This window comes from Hyperolius riggenbachi, chromosome 6 (genome assembly GCF_040937935.1).
Source record: "Hyperolius riggenbachi isolate aHypRig1 chromosome 6, aHypRig1.pri, whole genome shotgun sequence".
NCBI classification, from domain to species: Eukaryota; Metazoa; Chordata; class Amphibia; order Anura; family Hyperoliidae; genus Hyperolius; species Hyperolius riggenbachi.
The window spans coordinates 222,880,993-222,904,672 of NC_090651.1; the positions used below are offsets into that span (position 1 = coordinate 222,880,993).

A 23,680-nucleotide genomic window follows, 5' to 3' on the forward strand; every position below is an offset into this window, starting at 1 on the left:
GGACCCCCCCTCCCTCACCTGGGTCCCCCATCTGCACTCCCCATCCAGCTTAAGATCAGCAGCAGCTGCCACCGCTATTAGTAAGAGGCAGCGGGCAGGGATGACTCACCTCTTCCGCGTTCCAGCATGCGTTTCACTGTCGTCACTGCCTGCAATGCCGCCCACTGTATTGTACGTGGACGGCATTGCAGGAAATGACGACAGTGGAAGGCACGCTGGAACGTGGAAGAGGTGAGTCATCCCCGCCCACTGCCTCTTACTAATAACGTTGGTTGCTGCTGAACTTAAACTTGAGGGGGAGCGCAGATGGGGGACCCAGGTGAGGGAGGGGGGGTCCGACCCCCCTCCCCGCCGCTGTGCCCAATACTCCCTTCCTGCACTACCCACTCCAGCTCGGCAGCAAGTGTAGGACCACCCCTGGGAGCAGGGCGCTACTTCTTCTTCTTGCTTGGACCGGCCCCATCTTGCTTGGACCGGCCCTGGGAGCAGGGTGCTACTTCTTCTTCTTGCTTGAAGGTTGAGGCACTTAGCCTATTATATATATATAGAAGATTTTGGAGGAACCTCTGCCAAATTATATGTATTTTGGTAAAATGCTGTCAGATTACATTTATTTTGGGGGGAAACACTATGTGAGAGCTCAAACTTCCCTGGCAGACCTTTTACACCACGGCTAAGGTCATGTTTATTTAGCCCCACCCATTACAACGCCCACATTCTGTTGCATGGCCATGCCCCTTTTTTAGCGCGGCTTGCGTAGCGTGCAGCGGGTCCCTCCTTGGAGGGCGCATTAATAGTCTTTGTTCCCGGGCGCTGAAAGCCCTAGCTACGCCTCTGCAGATAACCGAGACTCTACTGTTTTATTTTGTCTCAATTTACAGAGTTTCCTCTTCTGCTTGTTCAGTTGTTAGGAGTCATTAATTAGGAAGTGAACAAAACATTCAAAATTATGACATCACATGGCAATTAAAAAGAAAAAGGGAACCATTTTACAACTGTCAGGTTATATTGCTGTTGTGTTCCTGGTGGGTAGATAAACCTCTCTTCCTGTTCTCCTGCCTAGATATCTACCATGGATCCAGCACTGTAATCATGACACTGGCGCACGGAAAGGGGTGTTCCAGGTGTCTTGAAACCCCCCTGCACCGAGACCGGAAGTGGGGCTTGTATGTGTGCGCAGCGAGGGTCTGACTGGCGGTATGAGCAGGGGCGCTGCGAGGCCTCACGCTGCGGAGGGCCTCGCTTGCTGCTGGCGGCGGGCGTACGGGCACCAGGCAGAGCTGCGGGGAGAGAGAAGACTTTCCACTTACGGTGCCTGGATCCTGCGCAGCTTCTATGTACTTCCTGTCCCAACCGGCGTCTGTCGCTATGATAACAGCGCCCCCTGTGATGACGTAACCGCATGTCATCACAGGGGGAGCTCTTACCGATGCGACACGCAACGGGAGAGGCTGAAGATAGAAGCTACGTGCAGGATGAAGGCAGGTAAGTGGAAACTCCTCTCTCCCCGCTCCCCCCACCTAGCCTATCTAATCTATAGTGGGGAATATACCTATCTAATCTATACTGGGGACATATACCTATCTAATCTATACTGGGGGACATATACCTATCTAACTTATACTTGGGACATATACCTATCTAATCTATACTGGGGGACATATACCTATCTAACCTATACTGGGGGACATATACCTATCTAACCTATACTGGGCATATACCTATCTAATCTATACTGGGCATATACCTATCTAATCTATACTGGGGGGCATATACCTATCTAACCTATACTGGGGGACATATACCTATCTAATCTACAGGGAATGCAGAATTATTAAGCAAATGAGTATTTTGACCACATCATCCTCTTTATGCATGTTGTCTTACTCCAAGCTGTATAGGCTCGAAAGCCTACTACCAATTAAGCATATTAGGTGATGTGCATCTCTGTAATGAGAAGGGTTGTGGTCTAATGACATCAACACCCTATATCAGGTGTGCATAATTATTAGGCAACTTCCTTTCCTTTGGCAAAATGGGTCAAAAGAAGGACTTGACAGGCTCAGAAAAGTCAACAATAGTGAGATATCTTGTAGAGGAATGCAGCACTCTTAAAATTTCAAAGCTTCTGAAGCGTGATCATCGAACAATCAAGCGTTTCATTCAAAATAGTCAACAGGGTCGCAAGAAGCGTGTGGAAAAACCAAGGCGCAAAATAACTGCCCATGAACTGAGAAAAGTCAAGCGTGCAGCTGCCAAGATGCCACTTGCCACCAGTTTGGCCATATTTCAGAGCTGCAACATCACTGGAGTGCCCAAAAGCACAAGGTGTGCAATACTCAGAAACATGGCCAAGGTAAGAAAGGCTGAAAGACGACCACCACTGAACAAGACACACAAGCTGAAACGTCAAGACTGGGCCAAGAAATATCTCAAGACTGATTTTTGTAAGGTTTTATGGACTGATGAAATGAGAGTGAGTCTTGATGGACCAGATGGATGGGCCCGTGGCTGGATTGGTAAAGGGCAGAGAGCTACACTCCGACTCAGACGCCAGCAAGGTGGAGGTGAAGTACTGGTTTGGGCTGGTATCATCAAAGATGAGCTTGTGGGGCCTTTTCGGGTTGAGGATGGAGTCAAGCTCAACTCCCAGTCCTACTGCCAGTTTCTGGAAGACACCTTCTTCAAGCAGTGGTACAGGAAGAAGTCTGCATCCTTCAAGAAAAACATGATTTTCATGCAGGACAATGCTCCATCACACGCGTCCAAGTACTCCACAGCGTGGCTGGCAAGAAAGGGTATAAAAGAAGAAAAACTAATGACATGGCCTCCTTGTTCACCTGATCTGAACCCCATTGAGAACCTGTGGTCCATCATAAAATGTGAGATTTACAAGGAGGGAAAACAGTACACCTCTCTGAACAGTGTCTGGAAGGCTGTGGTTGCTGCTGCACGCAATGTTGATGGTGAACAGATCAAAACACTGACAGAATCCATGGATGGCAGGCTTTTGAGTGTCCTTGCAAAGAAAGGTGGCTATATTGGTCACTGATTTGTTTTTGTTTTGTTTTTGAATGTCAGAAATGTATATTTGTGAATGTTGAGATGTTATATTGGTTTCACTGGTAAAAATAAATAATTGAAATGGGTATATATTTGTTTTTTGTTAAGTTGCCTAATAACTATGCACAGTAATAGTCACCTGCACACACAGATATCCCCCTAAAATAGCTAAAACTAAAAACAAACTAAAAACTACTTTCAAAAATATTCAGTTTTGATATTAATGAGTTTTTTTGGGTTCATTAAGAACATGGTTGTCGTTCAATACTAAAATTATTCCTCAAAAAAACAACTTACTGGGGGCATATACCTATCTAACTTATACTGGGGGACATATACCTATCTAATCTATACTGGGCATATACCTATCTAATCTATACTGGGGGCATATATCTATCTAACCTATACTGGGGGACATATACCTATCTAATCTATACTGGGGGACATATACCTATCTAAATCTATACTGGGCATATACCTATCTAATCTATCCTGGGGGCATATACCTATCTAATCTATACTGGGGGACATATACCTATCTAATCTATACTGGGGCATATACCTATCTAATCTATACTGGGGGACATATACCTATCTAGCTTATACTGGGGGACATATACCTATCTAGCTTATACTGGGGGACATATACCTATCTAATCTATACTGGGGGCATATACCTATCTAACCTATATTGGGCATATACCTATCTAACCTATACTGGGCATATACCTATCTAACCTATACTGGGGGCACATACCTATCTAACCTATACTGGGGGCACATACCTATCTAACCTATACTGGGGGGCATATACCTATCTAACCTACACTGGGGGGCATATACCTATCTAACCTATACTGTGGGACATATACCTATCTAATCTATTCTGGGGGACATATACCTATCAAAATCTATACTGGGCATATACCCATCTAACCTATACTGGGGGACATATACCTATCTAACTTATACTGGGGAACATATACCTATCTAATCTATACTGGGCATATACCTATCTAATCTATACTGGGGGCATATACCTATCTAACCTATACTGGGGGACATATACCTATCTAATCTATACTGGGGGACATATACCTATCTAAATCTATACTGGGCATATACCTATCTAATCTATACTGGGGGCATATACCTACCTAATCTATACTGGGGGACATATACCTATCTAATCTATACTGGGAGACATATACCTATCTAATCTATACTGGGCATATACCTATCTAACCTATACTTGGCGTATACCTATCTAATCTATACTGGGGGCATATACTTATCTAATCTATACTGGGGGACATATACCTATCTAATCTATACTGGGGGCATATACCTATCTAATCTATACTGGGGGCATATACGTATCTAATCTTTACTGGGGGACATATACCTATCTAACTTATACTGGGGGACATATACCTATCTAATCTATACTGGGCATATACCTATCTAATCTATACTGGGGGCATATACCTATCTAACCTATACTGGGGGACATATACCTATCTAATCTATACTGGGGGACATATACCTATCTAAATCTATACTGGGCATATACCTATCTAATCTATCCTGGGGGCATATACCTATCTAATCTATACTGGGGGACATATATCTATCTAATCTATACTGGGGGGCATATACCTATCTAACCTATACGTGGTGTATACCTATCTAATCTATACTGGGGGACATGTACCTATCTAATCTGTACTGGGGGACATATACCTATTTAATCTATACTGGGGGCATATACCTATCTAATCTATACTGGGGGACATATACCTATCTAATCTATACTGGGGGGCATATACCTATCTAATCTATACTGGGCATATACCTATCTAACCTATACTTGGCGTATACCTATCTAATCTATACTGGGGGCATATACATATCTAATCTATACTGGGCATTTCAGGAATCCCCCCCTTGAAAATCCTGGATTTGCCCCAGCATGATGATTTAAGGAGAAAGGAAACATTTCAAGTGCTGTCCTTATATTATTATTATATTTGCCCTGGGTGCTTTGTTTATATTATGTGCATGGATCAACTTTAAGTTTACAAATTATCATTAGTTTTTGACTTTCTTACCTATATTTCCAACCACAAACCCTCCTCCATGAAAGAACACGACTGCTTTCCCGCCTCCAGCAGCGGGCGCCTTGGGCTGGTAAACTCTCACACGCACGCCTTCAAACTGCATGTCTCTAATAAAGAGCTCCGAATCTTTTTTAGACTTCAGTGGCATCCACTTTGCCATCAAGCGATAGAGAGTGATTTCATTCCCAATTCCAAGCTTCTCCAGGGTCTTTCCCTACACAGTGGGGAAAACCAGACCGGTAATATGTTTATAAATACGCTGGAGACTTAACTGCATTAGATAAGCAAAATTAAAGAGATCTTTTGAGGGTATTCCTAAGAGTATTCAGAAAAACAGAGATTCGACTGCATCAAATATAAAAATTGTGTGAATAATGGCACAGTCCCCTAATCACCTTTCCTAAAAATAGGGAACAAACATACCTTTTTCCAAAGATTCCTGATGGTTTTCCTCTTCTGTAATCCGATGTCCTCTTCACCCTCAGACGGGACTTCGATAAAGGCCCATTTCCACTACACATGGATTCCGCATGCCAATTCCCACATCAAAAATGGGACACATGCTAGTGAATGGAGCTTTTCCATTTAATGCAAATTTTTGGACGCAATGCGGAAAAAATCTGGATGGTATGCTTCATTTTTCCGTAAGTCAATGGGGCTACATATTTCCGCGTTGTGAACGCGGATTTACCCAGCAAACACATGTGACATGTGTTGTTGCTTGGCAGTTTTCAAATCGCAATATGTATTTTTCCATAAAAACATGTATGTGACGAGTATCCGCATTAAAAACCGAAGCAGATTTCCGTGCACGATTCGAACGCATGCTAGTGGAAATAGGCCAAAAATGTTAAATGAGCACCTGAGTCAATGACCCTTCTATGGTTTTTTACATTGCCAGTTGTGATCTTTGTTATTATGAACACATTTAAGTAGAGCAGGGACAAGGTCCTCCAGCACCCAAGGCTGAGACACCAAAGTGCGCCCCTCCATCCCTCCCACCCCAACTGTCACACACTGATTGCTATTAAAAGTAAGAGGCACCCAGGGCCCCCAACCTTCCCAACACCTTCATCTCTGGTTATCTGGCTTGCAGTCACTGCCATGTATCCCCTTTTCTTATTTCTCTCTGCTTTTAACACAATAGGAGAATGATAGCTGAGTGAGTTGTGCGCCTCCTCCTACACTGCGCCCTGAGGCTGGAGTCTCTCTTGCCTCTGCCTCAGCCCTGCATTTAGACAGCAGCATTTCTGTCAATCAAAGCCTCTTCTTTAATTTCCCAAAATCCCTATTATCAGAAGGGGCAGAGTGCACCACCTATCTCTGAAGTGGAGGGTTGTCACTATGGTCAAATTTTAAAAAGTGGAGGATCGAGAACCAGAAGGACCTTTAAATGTGAAGGGTTTTTTTTATTTTATTTATTTATTCTTTTAAAAGGACCTCTGTCGCGAAAATCTTACACTTTAAAAAAACATGTAAACATATACAAAATGTTTCTGCCAGAGTAAAATGATCCATAAATTACTTTTCTCCTGTGTTGCTGTTACTTACAGTATGTAGTAGAAATCTGACATTACCGACAGATTTTGGACTAGCCCATGTTCTCATGGGGGTTCTCAGGATTTGCTTTACTTTTAAAAGCACTTAGTGAATGGCAATTGCTCCGTCCAACTGCCAAGTAAGTGTACAGCGAGCAGGGAGGCTGGTCAGCATCTTTGTATAAATCTTTTTCAGGCAATGGCCCATATGCAATTACGTTTTTCTCCTGAGTTTTCTCCAAGGTGATATTTTTAAATTTGTGAATAAAATGCCCTTTAAACCACCAGAAAGCAAGAAAATACTCAAAATAATTTTGATAGTACTTTTTCACCTATTTTTTGGTACTTTTTTAGTTGAAAAGCCATGGAAAGTTACTTTAAATCAAAAATGAAAAAGTATCTCCTGGGAGAAAACTCAGGTGAAAAAGTGAATTGCATATGGCCCAATGTCTTTATAAAGAATAAAGGCCATGGGCCCATATGCAATTCCCTTTTTCTCCTGAGTTTTCTCCTAGGTGATATTTTTAAACTTGTTAATAAAATGCCCTTTAAGCCACCAGAAAGCAAGAAAATACTCAAAACTATTTTGATATCACTTTTTCACCTACTTTTTGGTACTTTTTTAGTTGAAAAGTACTGGAAAGTTATTTAAATCGAAGATGAAAATTTTTCTCCTAGGAGAAAACTCAGGTGAAAAAGTGAATTGCATATGGCCCATGGTGAGAATCCCCCATGAAGAGATGAACTAACCCAAAACCTGTTGGTACTGTCAGATTTCTACTACCTACTGTAAATGACATCAACATAGGAGAAAAGTAATGTATGGTTCATTTTACTCTGGAAGACATGTACTTCTTATTTGTATGTGTTTTAAAATTTAAGATTTTTGCAACAGTTCCTCTTTAACCACTTAATGACAAGTTGACTTATAAAAACATCCTGCTAGAGCCTCTTAACAGACGTTTTCATAAGTCAAACAGTTCTGCTGCCGCTGTGCAGCAGGACAAATACCGGTAGGCAGATAAAATGTGTGGGGTTTATGTACAGTAGCAGTGTTTATATTAAAACTATAGGGGATGAAATTGGAGAAATAGTGTATTGTTTCATTTTTTCCCTTGTTTTTCCCTTTAAAATGCACAGAAAATAAAGTAATTACTGAAAACAAATATCAACCCCAAAAAGCCTAATTGGTGGTGAAAAAAACAAGATATAGATCATTCCATTGTGATTAGTAGTGATTAAGCTATTGGCAAATGAAAGGGATGAGCACTGAAAGGTGAATATCACTCTTGTCCGGTAGGGTAAAAACCACTTTAGGGTGAAGTGGTTAATGTCCCCCTATGGGTGTAATTCCTCTGCCTTTGCAATAAAGAATACCTGAAGTGAGGGGGATACCAATTGCCTGGCATCCTGCTGATCTTTCATGCATCAGTAGTGTCTAAATCGTCCCCTTGAAACAAGCAAGCAGCAAATCCACATTTGATCTGCGCGCTTCTTCAGGGTTTGTAGGTAAAAGTAGGCAGAGGGTCAGCAGGACAGCGAGGCAATAAACCTTGTTTAACCACTTGAGGACCACAGTGGTAAACCCCCCTAAAGACCAGGCTCATTTTCACTAAAATGGCCACTGCAGCTTTAAGGCCAAGCTGCAGGGCTGCACAACAGAGCACACGAGTGATTCCCCCCCCCCCCCCCTTTCCCCACCAACAGACCTCTCTGTTGGTGGGGTCTGATCGCACCCCAGTTGTTTATTTATTTTAAATAAATATCTATTTGTTTTTGTGTTTTTTTTTTTTTTTTACTCTTTGTCCTTTTTTTTTTTTTTTTTAACAAACCCCTCCCTCCCCCCAGCCGATCCTGGCGATCGGCTGTCATAGGCTTCTGCCTATGAGAGCCGATCGCTCTCTTGTGTCACACGGCTGTCCTCAGTACAGCGCTGAGGCTGAACGCAGTGCTGTACTTAGTGAAAAGACGGTGGTCTCGCCGTCTAACAGTCACCTGTCCCTGAAGGCGGGGCGGAAGTGTACCTGAGATGGCGTGTAAGGCTGTATTCATACTTACCTGGGGCTTCCTCCACCCCCATGAGGTTCGTGGGGTCCCATGCCATCCTCTCTGGCCACCCCGTTCACTTGTAACCCCCCCGGCATTCCGGCCAATCGCGCTACTACTACTGTGCACTACTGCACATGTGTGGCTTGGCCACGCACGCACCCCCCGCTGCACTCCTGCTCCCAGGAGTGTTCTGCACCTGCAAAGTTATGCTCCTGGGGACGGGGGTTGTATGCACAGAAGCCATGCTTGCACAGAAGATCATGGTCGACCAGAATACCAGGAGGATTTACAAGTGACCAGGGCGGCCGGAGAGAACGACAAGGGATCCCACAAACCTAATGGGGCTGGAAGAAGCCCCAGGTACGTATAAATGCAGCCTTACATGCCATCTCAGGTTCCCTTTAAGTACTGCTTTGCTTTGGTGGTTTAGAGACAGGTATGTTTGTCAGAGCTGAGTCCAAGAATGTGCAATGAGTGAGCTCAGGAACCCCTTGCCCATAGGCCACATTCCAACATAAAACGAAAAGTAGTATATGTACGATGGGTAATATAAATGCATATTTGTTGGAGGAGCATGGCATCTCTGCATTTGGTGCTTTATGACCTTGCCCCAGCCCTACCTGCAAGCCTGACTGCACAAGACATATTGTGTACAAAACATAACTCACCAGGATTGCCAAAGCAGTTATCGCTCCATGCATTTTCCGAACAAATGAGGGATCTGCAATTCCAGGTGGACATTCTGCTTTTGAGGCTTCCAGATATGTAGCACCTAAAAGCAAAAGCGTTAAAAGGAACAAGAAAACTCCTATCACAAGCAGAAACATGACTGCCACATACACTATATTCTTTCACAACTGTACCTTGTCCTGCACTTGAGAAATCTGTTGTACAATAGTTCCGGAATTCAACTGCAGTACAAGGATGACTGCCACCTACTGGCTATAGTGGGCAACCGTAGCTTTCCTTACCAGAGAAAAAGGAAAACAAAAGTTTGGGAGTTCTGGTTCAACATGAGCTTGCTGGGTACTCTGTAACAGAAAAAAGGAAAAATTGTACGGAATACTTCAATTTAATTAAAAACTGATTTAACACACATAGCAATTACACAATATTTTAACAAGAATTTATTTTACAGTAGCAATAAAAAGTATGTGAACCCTTTAGAATTATAGTCACAACAATAGACAATCACAGTTTGCTTCAACTACAACCACACAAATAATTAAATGTTTCCATGTTTTTATTGAACACACCATTTAAAGAGACTCCGTAACAAAAATTGCATCCTGTTTTTTATCATCCTTCAATTTCCAAAAGCTATTCTAATGTGTTCTGGCTTACTGCAGCACTTTCTACTATCACAGTCTCTGTAATAAATCAATGTATCTTTCCCCTGTCAGACTTGTCGGCCTGTGTCTAGAAGGCTGCCAAGTTCTTCAGTGTTGTGGTTCTGCTATGAACTCCCCTTCCAGGCCCCTCTATGCACACTGCCTGTGTATTATTTAGATTAGGGCAGCTTCTCTCTTCTCTCTTATCTTTTACAAGCTGGATAAATCGTCCTCTGAGCTGGCTGGGCTTTCACATACTGAGGAATTACAGACAAAGGCAAAGCTGTTTGCATGAAGAAACGAGCAGCCTGAAACTTCAGTGCATGAGAACTGCAGGGGGAAAGAAACACACAATGATCTCTTGAGATTCAAAAGGAAGGGTGTATACAGCCTGCTTGTGTATGGATGTATTTTCTATGTGTGGACATACTGTACATCAAACTACTTCCTGTTTTGGTGGCCCTTTTGTTTGTTTATAAACAAACTTTTTAAAACTGTTTTTAACCACTTCACCACTGAGGGGTTTTACCCCCTGAGCACCAGAGCAATTTTCACCTTTCAGCGCTCCTTCCATTCATTCGTCTATAACTTTATCATTACTTATCGCAATGAAATGAACTATATCTTGTTTTTTCCGCCACCAATTAGGCTTTCTTTAGGTGGGACATTATGCCAAGAATTATTTTTTTCTAAATGTGTTTTAATGGGAAAATAGGAAAAATGTGGGGAAAAAAATAATTATTTTTCAGTTTTCGGCCATTATAGTTTTTAAATAATGCATGCTACTGTAATTAAAACCCATGAAATTTATTTGCCCTTTTGTCCCGGTTATAAAACCATTTAAATTATGTCCCTATCACAATGTTTGGCGCCAATATTTTATTTGGAAATAAAGGTGCATTTTTTTCAGTTTTGCGTCCATCCCTAATTACAAGCCCATAGTTTATAAAGTAACAGTGTTATACCCTCTTGACATAAATATTTAAAAAGTTCAGTCCCTAAGGTAACTATTTATGTATTTTTTTTAATTGTAAATTTTTGAATTTTTTTTTAATTACATAAAAAAAAAAAATGGGGAGTGTGGGAGGTAATGAAAAATGTGTAGGGTGTAGTTTACTATTTGGCCACAAGATGGCCACAGTAACTTTTTGTTTTAATGCGACCTCCAAGCGTCCTTCCGGAAGCTTGGAGGAAGTATAAGGAGGCTGGACACGTGAGTTTTTTCTCACAATGATCGCGCTGCCCATAGGAGAGCAGCGGATCATTGTGGGGCTTAGATCAACGAAGGGGAATGGATTTTCCCATTCATTGATCTCCGGGCGAGCGGGCGGCGGCGTGTTTACTAGCGGCGGGCGGCGTGTTTACGAGCGGGAGCGCGGGCAGCGTCGGGAACGTGGAAAGTACGGATTTCTCCGTCCCTGGGGGTTAAAGGGTGGAAAAAGGGACGGAGAAATCCGTACGGGCGGGGGTAAAGTGGTTAACCACTTTTAATGCGGCGGGGAGCGGCGAAATTGTGACAGAGGGTAATCGGAGATGTCCCCTAACGCACCGGTATGTTTACTTTAGTGCGATTTTAACAATACAGATTCTCTTTAAACATTCACAGTGCAGGTGGAAAAAGTATGTGAACCCTTGGATTTAATAACTGGTTGAACCTCCTTTGGCAGCAATAACTTCAACCAAACATTTCCTGTAGTTGCAGATCAGACGTGCACAGCGGTCAGGAGTAATTATTGACCATTCCTCTTTACAGAACTGTTTCAGTTCAGCAATATTCTTGGGATAAAGTAATCCAATACTGCTGCGCTTGTATTCCACAGGTATCCAATATGCTCATGTAGGGAAATAAACACAGAGAGGGAACATAGGGTGTAACGTATAATCTATTTCACCCTTAGTGTAAATTCACACACTACCAGAGCAAGTGAATGAGTCCCAAACGTGCCAGAAAGCAGCCTCCACCTCTCCCTATGAAGTGGCCGCTTACCCTCAAATTTCTTGCTAACATGCATAAACACCGGCAGCCATTGCCATCAAAGAAAATCCTAGAGCCAATGTAAAACTGAACATCGCGTGATACAGTTTATTAAAACATAAAACCCCTGCTAAAAAGTTCTGCTTACAATGTATATTCTTGTTTGCATAGCATATAAAGGTACTGCACCGTGAACCTCAGCGCGTCCGCCATAGGGAGAGGTGGAGGCTGCTTTCTGGCACGTTTGGGACTCATTCACTTGCTCTGGTAGTGTGTGAATTTACACTAAGGGTGAAATAGATTATACGTTACACCCTATGTTTCCTCTCTGTGTTTATTTCCCTACATGAGCATATTGGATACCTGTGGAATACAAGCGCAGCAGTATTGGATTACTTTATTGGACAACGTCTACACAGAGGACACTGTTTGCAGCTGGGACTTTATATCAAGTACTCTTTTTTACCGTGCGCAGCATTATCTATGAGATTGAATATTCTTGGGATGTCTGGTGTAAATCACTTTCTTGAGGTCATGCCACAGCATTTCAACCGAGTTGAGGTCAGGACTCCGACTGGGCCACTCCAGAAGGCATATTTTTTCTGTTTAAGCCATTCTGTTGTTAATTTACTTCTATGCTTTGGGTCGTTGTCCTGTTGCAACACCAATCTTCTGCTAAGTTTCAGCAGGTGGACAAATGGCCTTAAAGAGAGCCCGAGGTGGGTTCTAAGAATGCTATCAGCACACAGAGGCTGGGTCAGCATATACTGCCCAGCCTCTGTTGCTATACAGTTCCCCCCCACAGGCCCCCCTGCGTTCAGCTTGCCCCCCATAAATCAAGTGCCGAGCTGTAGACACACAGCGTATCGCAGCTGGCTGTTTACCTCTGCATCTGTCAGTCTCTGCCGCTCCCCCGCCTCCTCTATAGCTCCGGTCCCCTGCCCGCGTCCCTTCCCTCCAATCAGCGGGGAGGGGAGGTATGCAGATGGGGACCGTAGCTATAGAGGAGGCGGGGGAGCGGCAGAGACTAACAGATGCAGAGGTAAACAGCCGGCTAGGACACGCTGTGTGTCGACAGCTCGGTGTTTGATTTATGGGGGGCAAGCAGAGCGCAGGGGGGCCTGTGTGGGGAACTGTATAGCAACAGAGGCTGGGCAGTATACGCAGACCCAGCCTCTGTGTGCTGATAGCATTCTTAGAACCCCCCTTGGGTTCTCTTTAATGGAATCATCAAGCTAATATAGTGCAAATATGATTTACTTACCTGGGGCTTTCTCCAGCCCCTTGCAGCTGTCTGTCCCACGCCGAGAGCTCTGTTCGCAGCCGTCATCCTGGGGTCTCCACACAGTGCAGAAAGGACAACTTCGAGGTCATCCTCTGGTTGGGGGGAACCCAGGCCGGAGGCTGCGAACGGAGCTATCGCCGTGGGACAGACAGCTGTGAGGGGCTGAAGAAAGCCCCAGGTAAGTAAATCAGACTTGCCTGATGATTCCTTTGAGTTCTCCTGCAAATTGTCTTGATAAACTTTGGAATTCATTTTTCCTTCGATGACAGCAATCCGTCCAGACCCTGACGCAGCACAGCAGCACCAAACCATGATGTTCCCACCACCATACTTCACAGTTGGCATAAGGTTTTGATGTTGGTGTGCTGTCCCTCTTTTTCTCCCCACATAGTATTGTGTGCTACTTCCAAACAACTCCACATTGCTTTCATCTGTCCACGGAATATTTTGCCAATACTTCCAGGTGCTCTTTTGCAAACTTTAAATGGGCAGCAATTATTGGGGGACAGCAGTGGCTTCCTCTGTGGTATCCTCCCATGAACTCCATTCTTGCCTCTCCACCCCACCAGCGTTTGATGAGCAATGTAAAAACAGCATAGGCGATTTGGGCACAGCTGGTGCCACCATAGGCCGTGATAGAAATTACGGCTATAGCAGCGCTCAGCGAGAAATTTGGATACACAAATGACTACACAAATTACTATAAAAACACAGTAATTCGGCTGCCACCAATAGCTGGAAGCTGAATTACATCTTTCCCCCACTATCCATGGTGGCCTGGAGGGGGAATAGTAATTAACGCCGCCGGGACTTGTGCAGGAGCAGAGTGACCTGTTTATTGGGTTTACCCTGTGCCCAAATCTCCCGGCAGCCGTTTCATAGGTACGCCCCTTTGAACCTGTTTGACAAGGGCTTGTTTAATATGTTCATGTGAATGTGATTTCATGCATTTCCGAGCCCAGCTGCACTGCACAGATGCAAGTAATGTGCCAGTGCAGTGGCATGGAGCCACTCATTCACATCTTTTTTTCTCTGAATATGAGCGGCAGCTCCCGCTGTCCTCTCCCCCTGCCCATACCTATCACCCTCAACCATGCTGGCAACTAGTGCAATATATCTTTGCTACTGCACAGGCATTGGCCATACTTGTGCCTGTGCAGTGTGTCTGCGCTTGTACATGAATCAGAGCATGGCCGAGAAGAAGAGGGTCCTGGCATGCAGCGGTGGGGTGGGAGGCTTTCCTCTACTGAGGTAGAAAGAGGGTCGACAGATTTTTAACACTATGAACAGATATGTAGCAAAGCACTCATACTACACTGTGGTGGTAAAATTAGTCATTGAGTAATGGATGAATAGAATATCGTGTTGATTGATAGAAATGGGGGCCGGGAGAAAATAAAATACCCTTATAGGAAAGAGCAATAAAATTAGCAACATGGCGAGGGTGGGGGGGCGTGGAAGGGGGTCAGCTCATAAGCAGACTAGTAGTCCTATTTTATGAGAGCACTGTTACTTATTCATAATAAATATATTTATTTGTCAGCTAAATATATTGCACTAGGTGCCAGCATGGTTGAGGGTGATAGGTATGGGCAGAGGGAGAGGACAGCGGGAGCTGGCGGTATAGCGTCAGCATAGGACACACTCTCAGCTATACTTAGTTCCATTGGTACATTGGGGAGCAATATACATTGGTTCCTTGGGGAGCCTTGGAGGAAACTTAAAGATGCTTTGCTCTCAGCTATACTATAGCTGAGAGCAGTGCGCGGGGGACCTTCAATCAACTTAAGAAGATCGCAAGATAGAGGATATTGGCGTGGGACCTTTCTGAGAAAATTGGCATGGGAAATTTTTTTAAAGGTACAGGTAAGTATTTCTGGTTAATTAAGACTAAATTTGATGCCAAATTTGATAAAGCAGTGTGCGCACCAGGGGGCGCACACAGCGTCATCAGAGGAACACGCCAAAGATATTTGATCGCCAAGGGACAGGATGTGACAAACAAAAAAAAATCTGCTTTGAATTTTCAGTCCATAAGGCCTCTTTCACATTAGACAACGCGTGCAGGAGCCGTTTCCTGCACGTGTTGAATAGCCTGCTGTGTGTCGTCGGGAATCTGCGGTGCAATGCAATCAGCGGCGGTAGTAATTAATTAACCCGACGGGAAAACGCCGCCTCCCGACAATAAAAAGCTCCCGGGTGCGTCGTACCGCAACACATCGAAAGGCAGCGTCTGGTGTGAAAGATATCAACTTTGCGTTGAAACGCAGAAAAAGGGCTCTAGTGTGAAAGAGCCCTAAAAATGCACTCAGTTGATTCTGGCCACCCCAGTTCTCTAAAAATGCGAAGGAGCTATTGGTATTTGGTATCCCAATGCATGGGAGAAGTTGACAAACAAGTTTTAGGATGTATTTTGGGGCCTGCAAACAGCATATGGGCATTATGTGCTTTCAAATTAGCATGTTTGTAGAAAAAAAATAATTTTTCAATGTTACCCCATTCTTTAAATCAAATCGAGAAAAGAGCAGAGGGTCAAATTCCTAATTATACCCCTTGTTGAATACGGTAGGGGTCATTTTTGGTGATATTCAGGGGTCTCGGTCTTTTTGCACTGCTATGAATGAAGTATGGTACAAAAAAACTTGCTTTACATTTTTAAACTTCCGAAAAACACAATAAATAAAATTTATCCTGTGACATCCAGTAATTACGAATTGAAAATAAATACACAAATTTGGTGTCTCTACACTCAAAAGACATTGAAAAAATAGTTTTAGGGGAAAAAAATAAATGTTGACTCCCCTTTTAAAATATTTTTCATTGCATCACAGTGAAAAAACGTTTTTTTTTTTCAAAATTTTGCTTTATTTTTATGTATTTTTTTTAATCATGTGTGAGAAGTGTTTAACATTAGAATAAAGCCCTATCCGTCCTGAAAAAAACAATACCAAGATTTTCTATGCATACTGGAGAGGAGTGAAAGATGTGTGCTTCTGACCAGTTTCACCTGACTTTTATACTGGCTGCCTCAAGTCTATTGACTAATTTAAACTGACTCTCGCTATTCCTGCAGGAGTTGGCCCACGCAAATACTTGCATCTCAACAGGTGCGCCGTGTGTAGGCCTCCTTGTGCCCCCAAGAAAAGAGGGGCAGTGCAAACACCCCCACAAAGCATCCACTTCCCGGGAGCGCCACAACTGCCTCTCTGGGGGGGGGGGGAGCAAGAACACATGGACGGTGCACCACCCAGACGTGGCCCACCCCTACGGAGAACCATCCATGTGGCCCCCCCTCCCGCAATGGATAAAGGCCCTACTATTGCATAATTTGCTTACCTGTAGTGCACATGCGCTTCCTGGGAGCGAACACACTGATAATGGGGCGAGGGGGGGAGGGCAGACAAACCTGCCCCCCCCCACACACACACACACACACACAACACCCCCAAGACAGAGAACACATAAGATTTTCTATGTCTGACAAAGTAGAGAAGACATATACTGTAAGCTGGTGAAGTGTAACACTCCCAAAGGCAAAACAAATGCTACTGAGAGAGCTGCATTTACTGACGGCAGCAAAGTGGTTAAAGCAGAAGGTATTTGCAATAATTCAGCTTTGTTGCTCACTTAAACTGCATTGCATATACCTTCTGCCTTAGATTGTGAGCATTTGTACACACTTCAGGGAGCGAGAGATAAAACTCCTGTGTGGAAGCAGTATTGTGCTTCATTCCCTCAACCAAATTCATGTGCTTCATTCCCTCAATCAAACCAAACTAAATGGGTGTACACACATCCAATCTTGATTGTCAGATTTTAGCACTTCCATGTACTGTAGTGAAATTCTGGTGTTATATAGACGACATAATTCTAATCTGGAAAGGAACCACAGACTCAATACATCAATTTGCCAATTCTATAAATAATAATAATTGGGTTTTGTCCTTCACAATGCACACCGACCCGATCACCATTGATTTTTTGGATAAAACCTTGTTCATAGAACAAAACAATATCAAATCTAAAACTTTTTTTCAAAAAGGTGGATGCAAACTCCTAGTCTGTGCAACAATAAAATTCTCTTTTTTCCTATGAGAATGTCCTTATTGAGGTAAGCCACCTCATTTATCGTTTTTACTGTTGTTTTTAACTCAGTTTTATAAACCCCCGGGGGCTTCTTTACCCTCATTACACACACACACACACACGTGTGTGCGCCCTCTCTCGCACACTCACAGTATGGAGCCGCCAGTCTTCAGGAGGACTCGGCTCCCAAAGACTTCCGAAGTCCCCCGGTGGTGGAGGATTCAAGCAGGGGAGCTAGCGCTTAACGGAGGGGACCAGGGGATGAGCTGGAAGACTCTATAGGACCCAGAGCCTTTCTTCTCCTTATGTAAGTATCTACTTTTTGACTTTAAGCTCATTTGTAATAAATGGTGTGAGTGTCCGTTTGTTGCAATTAACTATTGCAATTTGTATCGGGTCTCAAGTTTTAAGACTCATACACACGCTCAACAAAAGTCTTTTAAATGCACAATTTTCAAACAACTTTTGTCGTTCAAACAACCAAAAAAGTGGTTTGCTATTGTTCTAACAACTGTTAAGACTCAGCTCAAGTCAATCATCCAACAGTTGGATTGACTTGAGCTGTGTCTTATCAGTTTTTTGAACAATAGCAAACAACTTTTTGGGTTGTTTCAACTTGTTTCAACAACAAAAGTTGTTTGATAATTGTACATTTAAAAGACTTCTGTTGAGCGTGTGTATGAGGCTTAAAGTGGATCCGAGATGAACCTTTACACATTGCATAATTGTGTTCCTTACATATAGTTTATAGGGCATTCCTCAAGCCAAATACTTTTTTCTTTTTGTTTTAATACTCTAATTCCCTATAAACTAAACAAGCCTCGCCCACAGCTTCTCCAAAACGCCAAGGCACTCAGACCCATGTAGCAAGGGCTTATATGAGCTCTGTCTGGGCATTAGGAGGAGGAGGCTACTAGCCAGTGATTTCAGAGGCAGAAGGGAGGAGGGAGGAAGAGGAAGGAGTGAGCTGAGGGTTGGAGATGCAGTTGCAGATTACCTATGTAATGATGACAAACAGAACATGGCTGCTCTCATTGTATCACAAGAATAATTAATCATATTCTATTGAAGCTGTGTGCAGCTAGATATGCTGTGTAAACTATCTCAACTTTAGAGAAGATATATAGACAAGTTACTTGTTATATGTAGTTTTTCATCTTGGATCTGCTTTAAGAGGTTTTTATATCTTTTGTTTCCCTGGATTCCTGAGTGTATGTCGTTTGTGAGTGCAATGGGTTTATAGCGATATCTGCCCAATGGTGTGGTTTTCAGTGGGAGGTTTAAGGAGAACAACATTGGGGCCGCTGTACACACACTATATTTTCTACAGAGATGCCCCTGACAAGCCACCTCAGCCAAGAACCCTCTAGAAGAGGCCTTAAGCCCCATACACATGCTCAACAGCGGTTTTTTATGCCGCACAATTATCAAACAATTTTTGTTGTGAAACAACTTGAACAACCACAAAAAAAGTTGCTTGCTATTGTTCACACAATTTATAAGACTGATAAGACATCAATCCAACAGTTGGATTGACGTCTTATCAGTTGTGTGAGCAATAGATAGCAACTTTTTTTTTGGTTGTTCAACTTGTTTCACAACAAAAGTTGTTTGATAATTGTGCTGCAAAAAAGACAGCTGTTGAGCGTGTGTATGGGGCTTGAGGGTGTGGAAGTCGGTATTGCAGGGAGTGGCTGGTAGGGCTCATTCACACCATGTGAGTTGCAGTGAGTTTTGACTCACTGCACATAAGAGGCTTGATTCACTAAACCGTGATAACTCAAATATCACACCTTATCAACGATATCACACCTTATCAAAGATATCCCACCTTATCAAAGTTAACACATTTTATCAGAGTAGCATAGTGAATGCTATGAACCTGCAGGGGCTCAGGGCAGGACGAGTGCCATTGCCAATTAGCAGGCATAAGTTCATAGCGCTCACTATGCTACTATGATAAGGCATGTTAACGTTGATAAGGTGTGACATCTTTGATAAGGTGTGATATTTAAGTTAGTGAATCAAGCCCCATGTGTGTTTTTTACTTGGTAACATGAAAGTCCATAGACTTTCATTTTTTCATTCTCACTACAACAGTGAGTTGCTGTGCAGTGCATTTCAACTCGTCAGGAGTGAAAACTCATGTAAATGTGTGGAAATGCTCAACTCACAAAGCCATTCATGAGTTTTTATTCATGCATTTTAATGCATTTCACCTAACTAACTAATGTGAATGAGCCCTAATGCTAGGTACACACTATGAGATTTTCTGGCAGACTTTCTTTCAGATCAATTATTTCCAAAATGTCCACTTTCCGCATGTTTTCTGCTCACTTCTCTCCGAAAACCATTGGAAATCGAATGGAAATCAGATTGGACATGTTGGAAATAATCAATCTGACAGTAAATCTGCCAGAAAATCTCATAGTGTATACCTAGCGTTAGGGTTGTGGAAATGGGTGACTCCTGACCAAGTGGTTTATAAGTCAATTATTTGATAGCTTATCAAGACTTCTTAATCAGCTTATTAAGAATCCTAAAACAAATAATGGCAGACTTCCTTTCTGTTATTTCCCTGAAACCATTATGTTTATACCTCAACATTAGACGCCCATGATATGGGTTATTACTACTTCAATGGGAGCCACATCTTATTAAGGAGACCGATAGCTGTTGCTACTGTTTGGAAAACCAGTGATGGCATGATATTCTACGTTGTAGTATGTTTTATTATTAGGCTTGTTTGTTCTGCAATAAGTCTATTACTTTCCGGTTTCAATAATTTTTATTAAAGAATTTCAAAATATACATAGACAGTCACATTATGACATTAAATGTTTGATCATGCAGTTGACAGTATAGCATATAAGTTTACAGTTAAAGCTTACAGTACAAGTAAATAAAGGTATATATAAAGTACAATATACAGTGTAGTAGGGTAAGTAATTGTGTATTATACAGTCAACAGAGTATTTACAGTAATATTGGTGAGGTTGTTGTGTGTAATTCTTTGATTATTTCTGGTAGAGTTTGCTCATATATAAATCATTTCTGTTTTGCTGGATTGGATTGTGGTTTATGTCTTCCAGACTCTAGATTGGGTAGTTGAATCCTTAAAGCGTGTACCTTGAACCTAATACTTATTAAATTAGATCTTGAGTTGAACTTGGCTGTCTGAAAAATGGGGGAATGGACCACCCTACAGAGATTTCAGACAGTCCACTGTTCTGATTATCACACTATAGCCGCGCCAATATTCTGTATCACCGTTTGTGATCCAAGCAATTCCTAAAAATAAAAACACAGCAGATCAGGCCTTCTCATAGTGAGTATCGTCTCATCAGTGACACCCTTGTGCAATCGCACACACTGCGTGAGGGATGAAAGTGCTATCACCAGGGTAGATGGGGATCACAGGCCCCCCCTTTCATTCCCTGCTCACCAGAGGATTTCTTGTCGATACTCCATATCACAAAGAAAACACCCATGCCGTTAAGAACCTTAAAAACATCAAACGTATTCTCATAGCATAAAACCGCTTTAATAGGCTCCCAATGGCACCCAAATTAAAACTGCGTACATAAACATCAATGAAGTTAATAAATGCAACCATGGCCTGACTCCCAGGCATGTGTGCCCTATGTACCAGGCAAGTTGTGTATTGAACAGAATGTGTACAAATAGGGATAAAAAAAATAAATAAATAAATTAAGATATCTGTAACATTGGTAAGGCAATGCTCCTTAGTCGAGCAGAAAGTAATCGTTCCATTGCTAAATTTGAGTTTGCCATAGCTTTAATCTGAGTTAGTCGTGGAATTTCGCTGGTCCTCCAATTTGCAAGGATCTGTTGTCTAGTAGCAAAAAGGACATGCGATACTAATAGTCTATTTGTGGCCGGGAAATTCTCCATACCCACGTGTAGTAGTGCTAATTCTGGGTTAGGAACAAGATGAATGGTAGAGTATAAAGATATAGAGCTAAATATAGCAATCCATAATTTTCTTATAGGTGGACAATCTCATAATATATGATGAATTGTACCAATGTCTTTCCCGCATCTCCAACATTGTGGAGATTGGTGTGGATTAAAAGTTGCTAATTTTCTTGGTGTTAGATACCAGTTTAGCAATATTTTAAAAAAATTTTCCAGATGGACTGAACAGTGAGAAAGTCTGGAGATGTGTCTATTAGCTGTTATGATATCATTAACAGTGATATTTGATTGTAGTATTTTATTCCAAGCGTTAACATATCTATCTAATGAATTGGCAGATTGAGCGACTAATTCTGAAGACCAAGAGGATATTCCTTTAGGAAGAAGAGAGGGTTCTTTAAGGAAAGCAGCTAAATATCTAGGCAGTGTTGGTATGTTTATTCTTTTGGCCAGTATAAAGGAACTTATCTGAAGATATGTAAAGCTTTCTGTTTTTGGGAGGGAGAATTGTTCAACAATTTGCATAAAGGTCTTAAAGCGTCCTTGTGTAAATAAGTCATTGAGATGTATAATACCTGAAGACAGCCAGGGTCCTAGATTGATGTATGTTATAGATAACTGTAAAACTTGTAGCGGTATTTTTAGAGGTAAATTATCCATAGTAGAGTGATTCCGTTTGATATAATTATTCCAAGCTTCTAGTGTGGCTTGGATCATAGGATTTTTTTGATTAGGAAAAGGCAACTTTAATAAAGGGAGAGAAATTAGCTGAATTAATGGAGCGCCTGTCATACTTTCTTCAATTTGGACCCAAGGTTTCCTATCTAGTGTAGCCCACCAATGCTTAGAGATATCTAAAAGACAGGCCAAATATAGTGAGTGGATACAGGGGAGGCCTAGGCCACCCCTAGAACGGGGTATAATCAATGTTCCATGGGAAATTCTGTGTCGTTTACCCTTCCATAAATAGGAAGTGAAGATCTTCTGTACTTCTTTAAAAAAAGATAAAGGTACTGTAACTTGAATTGTTCTGAATATATACGTTATTTTAGGAATTACGTAGGTCTTAAGCAGTGCTATTTTGCCTAATATGGAATATTCAAATTTTGCCAAGGAATTAAGGTCAGCTTGGATATTTTTAAGTAGTGGTAGATAATTTTCTTTATAGATATCTAGAGTAGACTGAGGGATATTAATCCCCAAATAGGGGAGGGTTTTAATAGTCCAGGGTAAAGGGACTAGATGAGATATAATTTTTTTTACTGGTACTATCTAGATTTAGCGGTAGCATTAATGATTTGTTTGCATTAATCTTATAATAGTAGACTTTAGAGAAGTCTTCCAGTGTGGACCATACATATGGCAGTGAGTCTAGAGGGTTTTGTAACATAAGGATAACATCATCGGCAAACAAACCGATTTTATGTTGTATGCCAGAAATTTCTATGCCTTGAATTGATGTGTGAGATCTGACTTTTTGAGCTAACGTTTCCATTACTAATGTAAAGATCAAGGGGGAAAGGGGACACCCCTGCCTGGTACCATTGGTAATTGTAAATTGTTTAGAAAGAAAACCTGCAAGAATTACATTTGCAGAAGGAGCAGAATATATATAATTTGGGCGCAATATCACTGTTTTTATACAAGACACTGTGTCACTTTAATGCTGCTATAGAGATTTCCTATAACCCTAGGATTAGGATAGGGGTTTTAATACTGTTTTTATTACTTGTTGTGTCAATTGGATAAGTCCCCAATAAAGTTTTCATTGTTTTGAGATATGAGTCATGATCTTATTACATTATTATGGTCTTGATACTGGGCTTCTTTTCTCATATACAATAGCGGTTTCTACAGCCCATTGGAGATGTATCTGCTTACATGCTCTGTGCATTTAGTATTGCATAGATTTAGAGCTCTATTTTTGTTTGTGGAGCAGAATATAACGACATAATTGAAGAGAGAATATTACCCTTAAAACCAAATTTTTCCAAGACGGCCCTCAAATATCCCCAGTGTACTCTGTCGAAGGCCTTCTCTGCATCCAAAGCAAGGAAGAGAGAAGGCCTTCGACAGAGCTCTGTATAACGAAGTACGTTCAAAATCCGCCTCGTCCCATCCGCAGATTGTCTCCCTTTAGTAAATCCTACTTGGTCATAGGCAACAAGAGATGGCATAATTTTGGACAGTCTGGACGCAATCAACTTAGAAAACAGTTTAATATCTCCATTGAGAAGGCAAATAGGTCTGTAATTTGCAGGATTGGTCTTATCTTTTCCAGCCTTTGGAAGAAC

The 23,680-nt window shown here is 42.1% G+C and overlaps 1 protein-coding gene across 4 annotated transcripts in view; it reads right to left on the reverse strand.

Annotated features, from left to right (window-relative positions):
• LOC137522659 (arylacetamide deacetylase-like 4) overlaps positions 1-23,680 on the reverse strand; it is a 70,604-nt gene that overhangs the window by 12,078 nt on the left and 34,846 nt on the right. For 3 of the 4 annotated variants that reach the window (XM_068242731.1, XM_068242732.1, XM_068242730.1), the window contains exons 2-4: positions 9,634-9,801; positions 9,439-9,542; positions 5,175-5,397 (exon numbers count right to left, since the gene is read on the reverse strand). In XM_068242731.1, the coding sequence (XP_068098832.1) occupies positions 5,175-5,397; positions 9,439-9,471 (256 nt within the window). In that variant the 5' untranslated portion in view covers positions 9,472-9,542; positions 9,634-9,801. The other variant, XM_068242729.1, reaches the window with a different exon arrangement.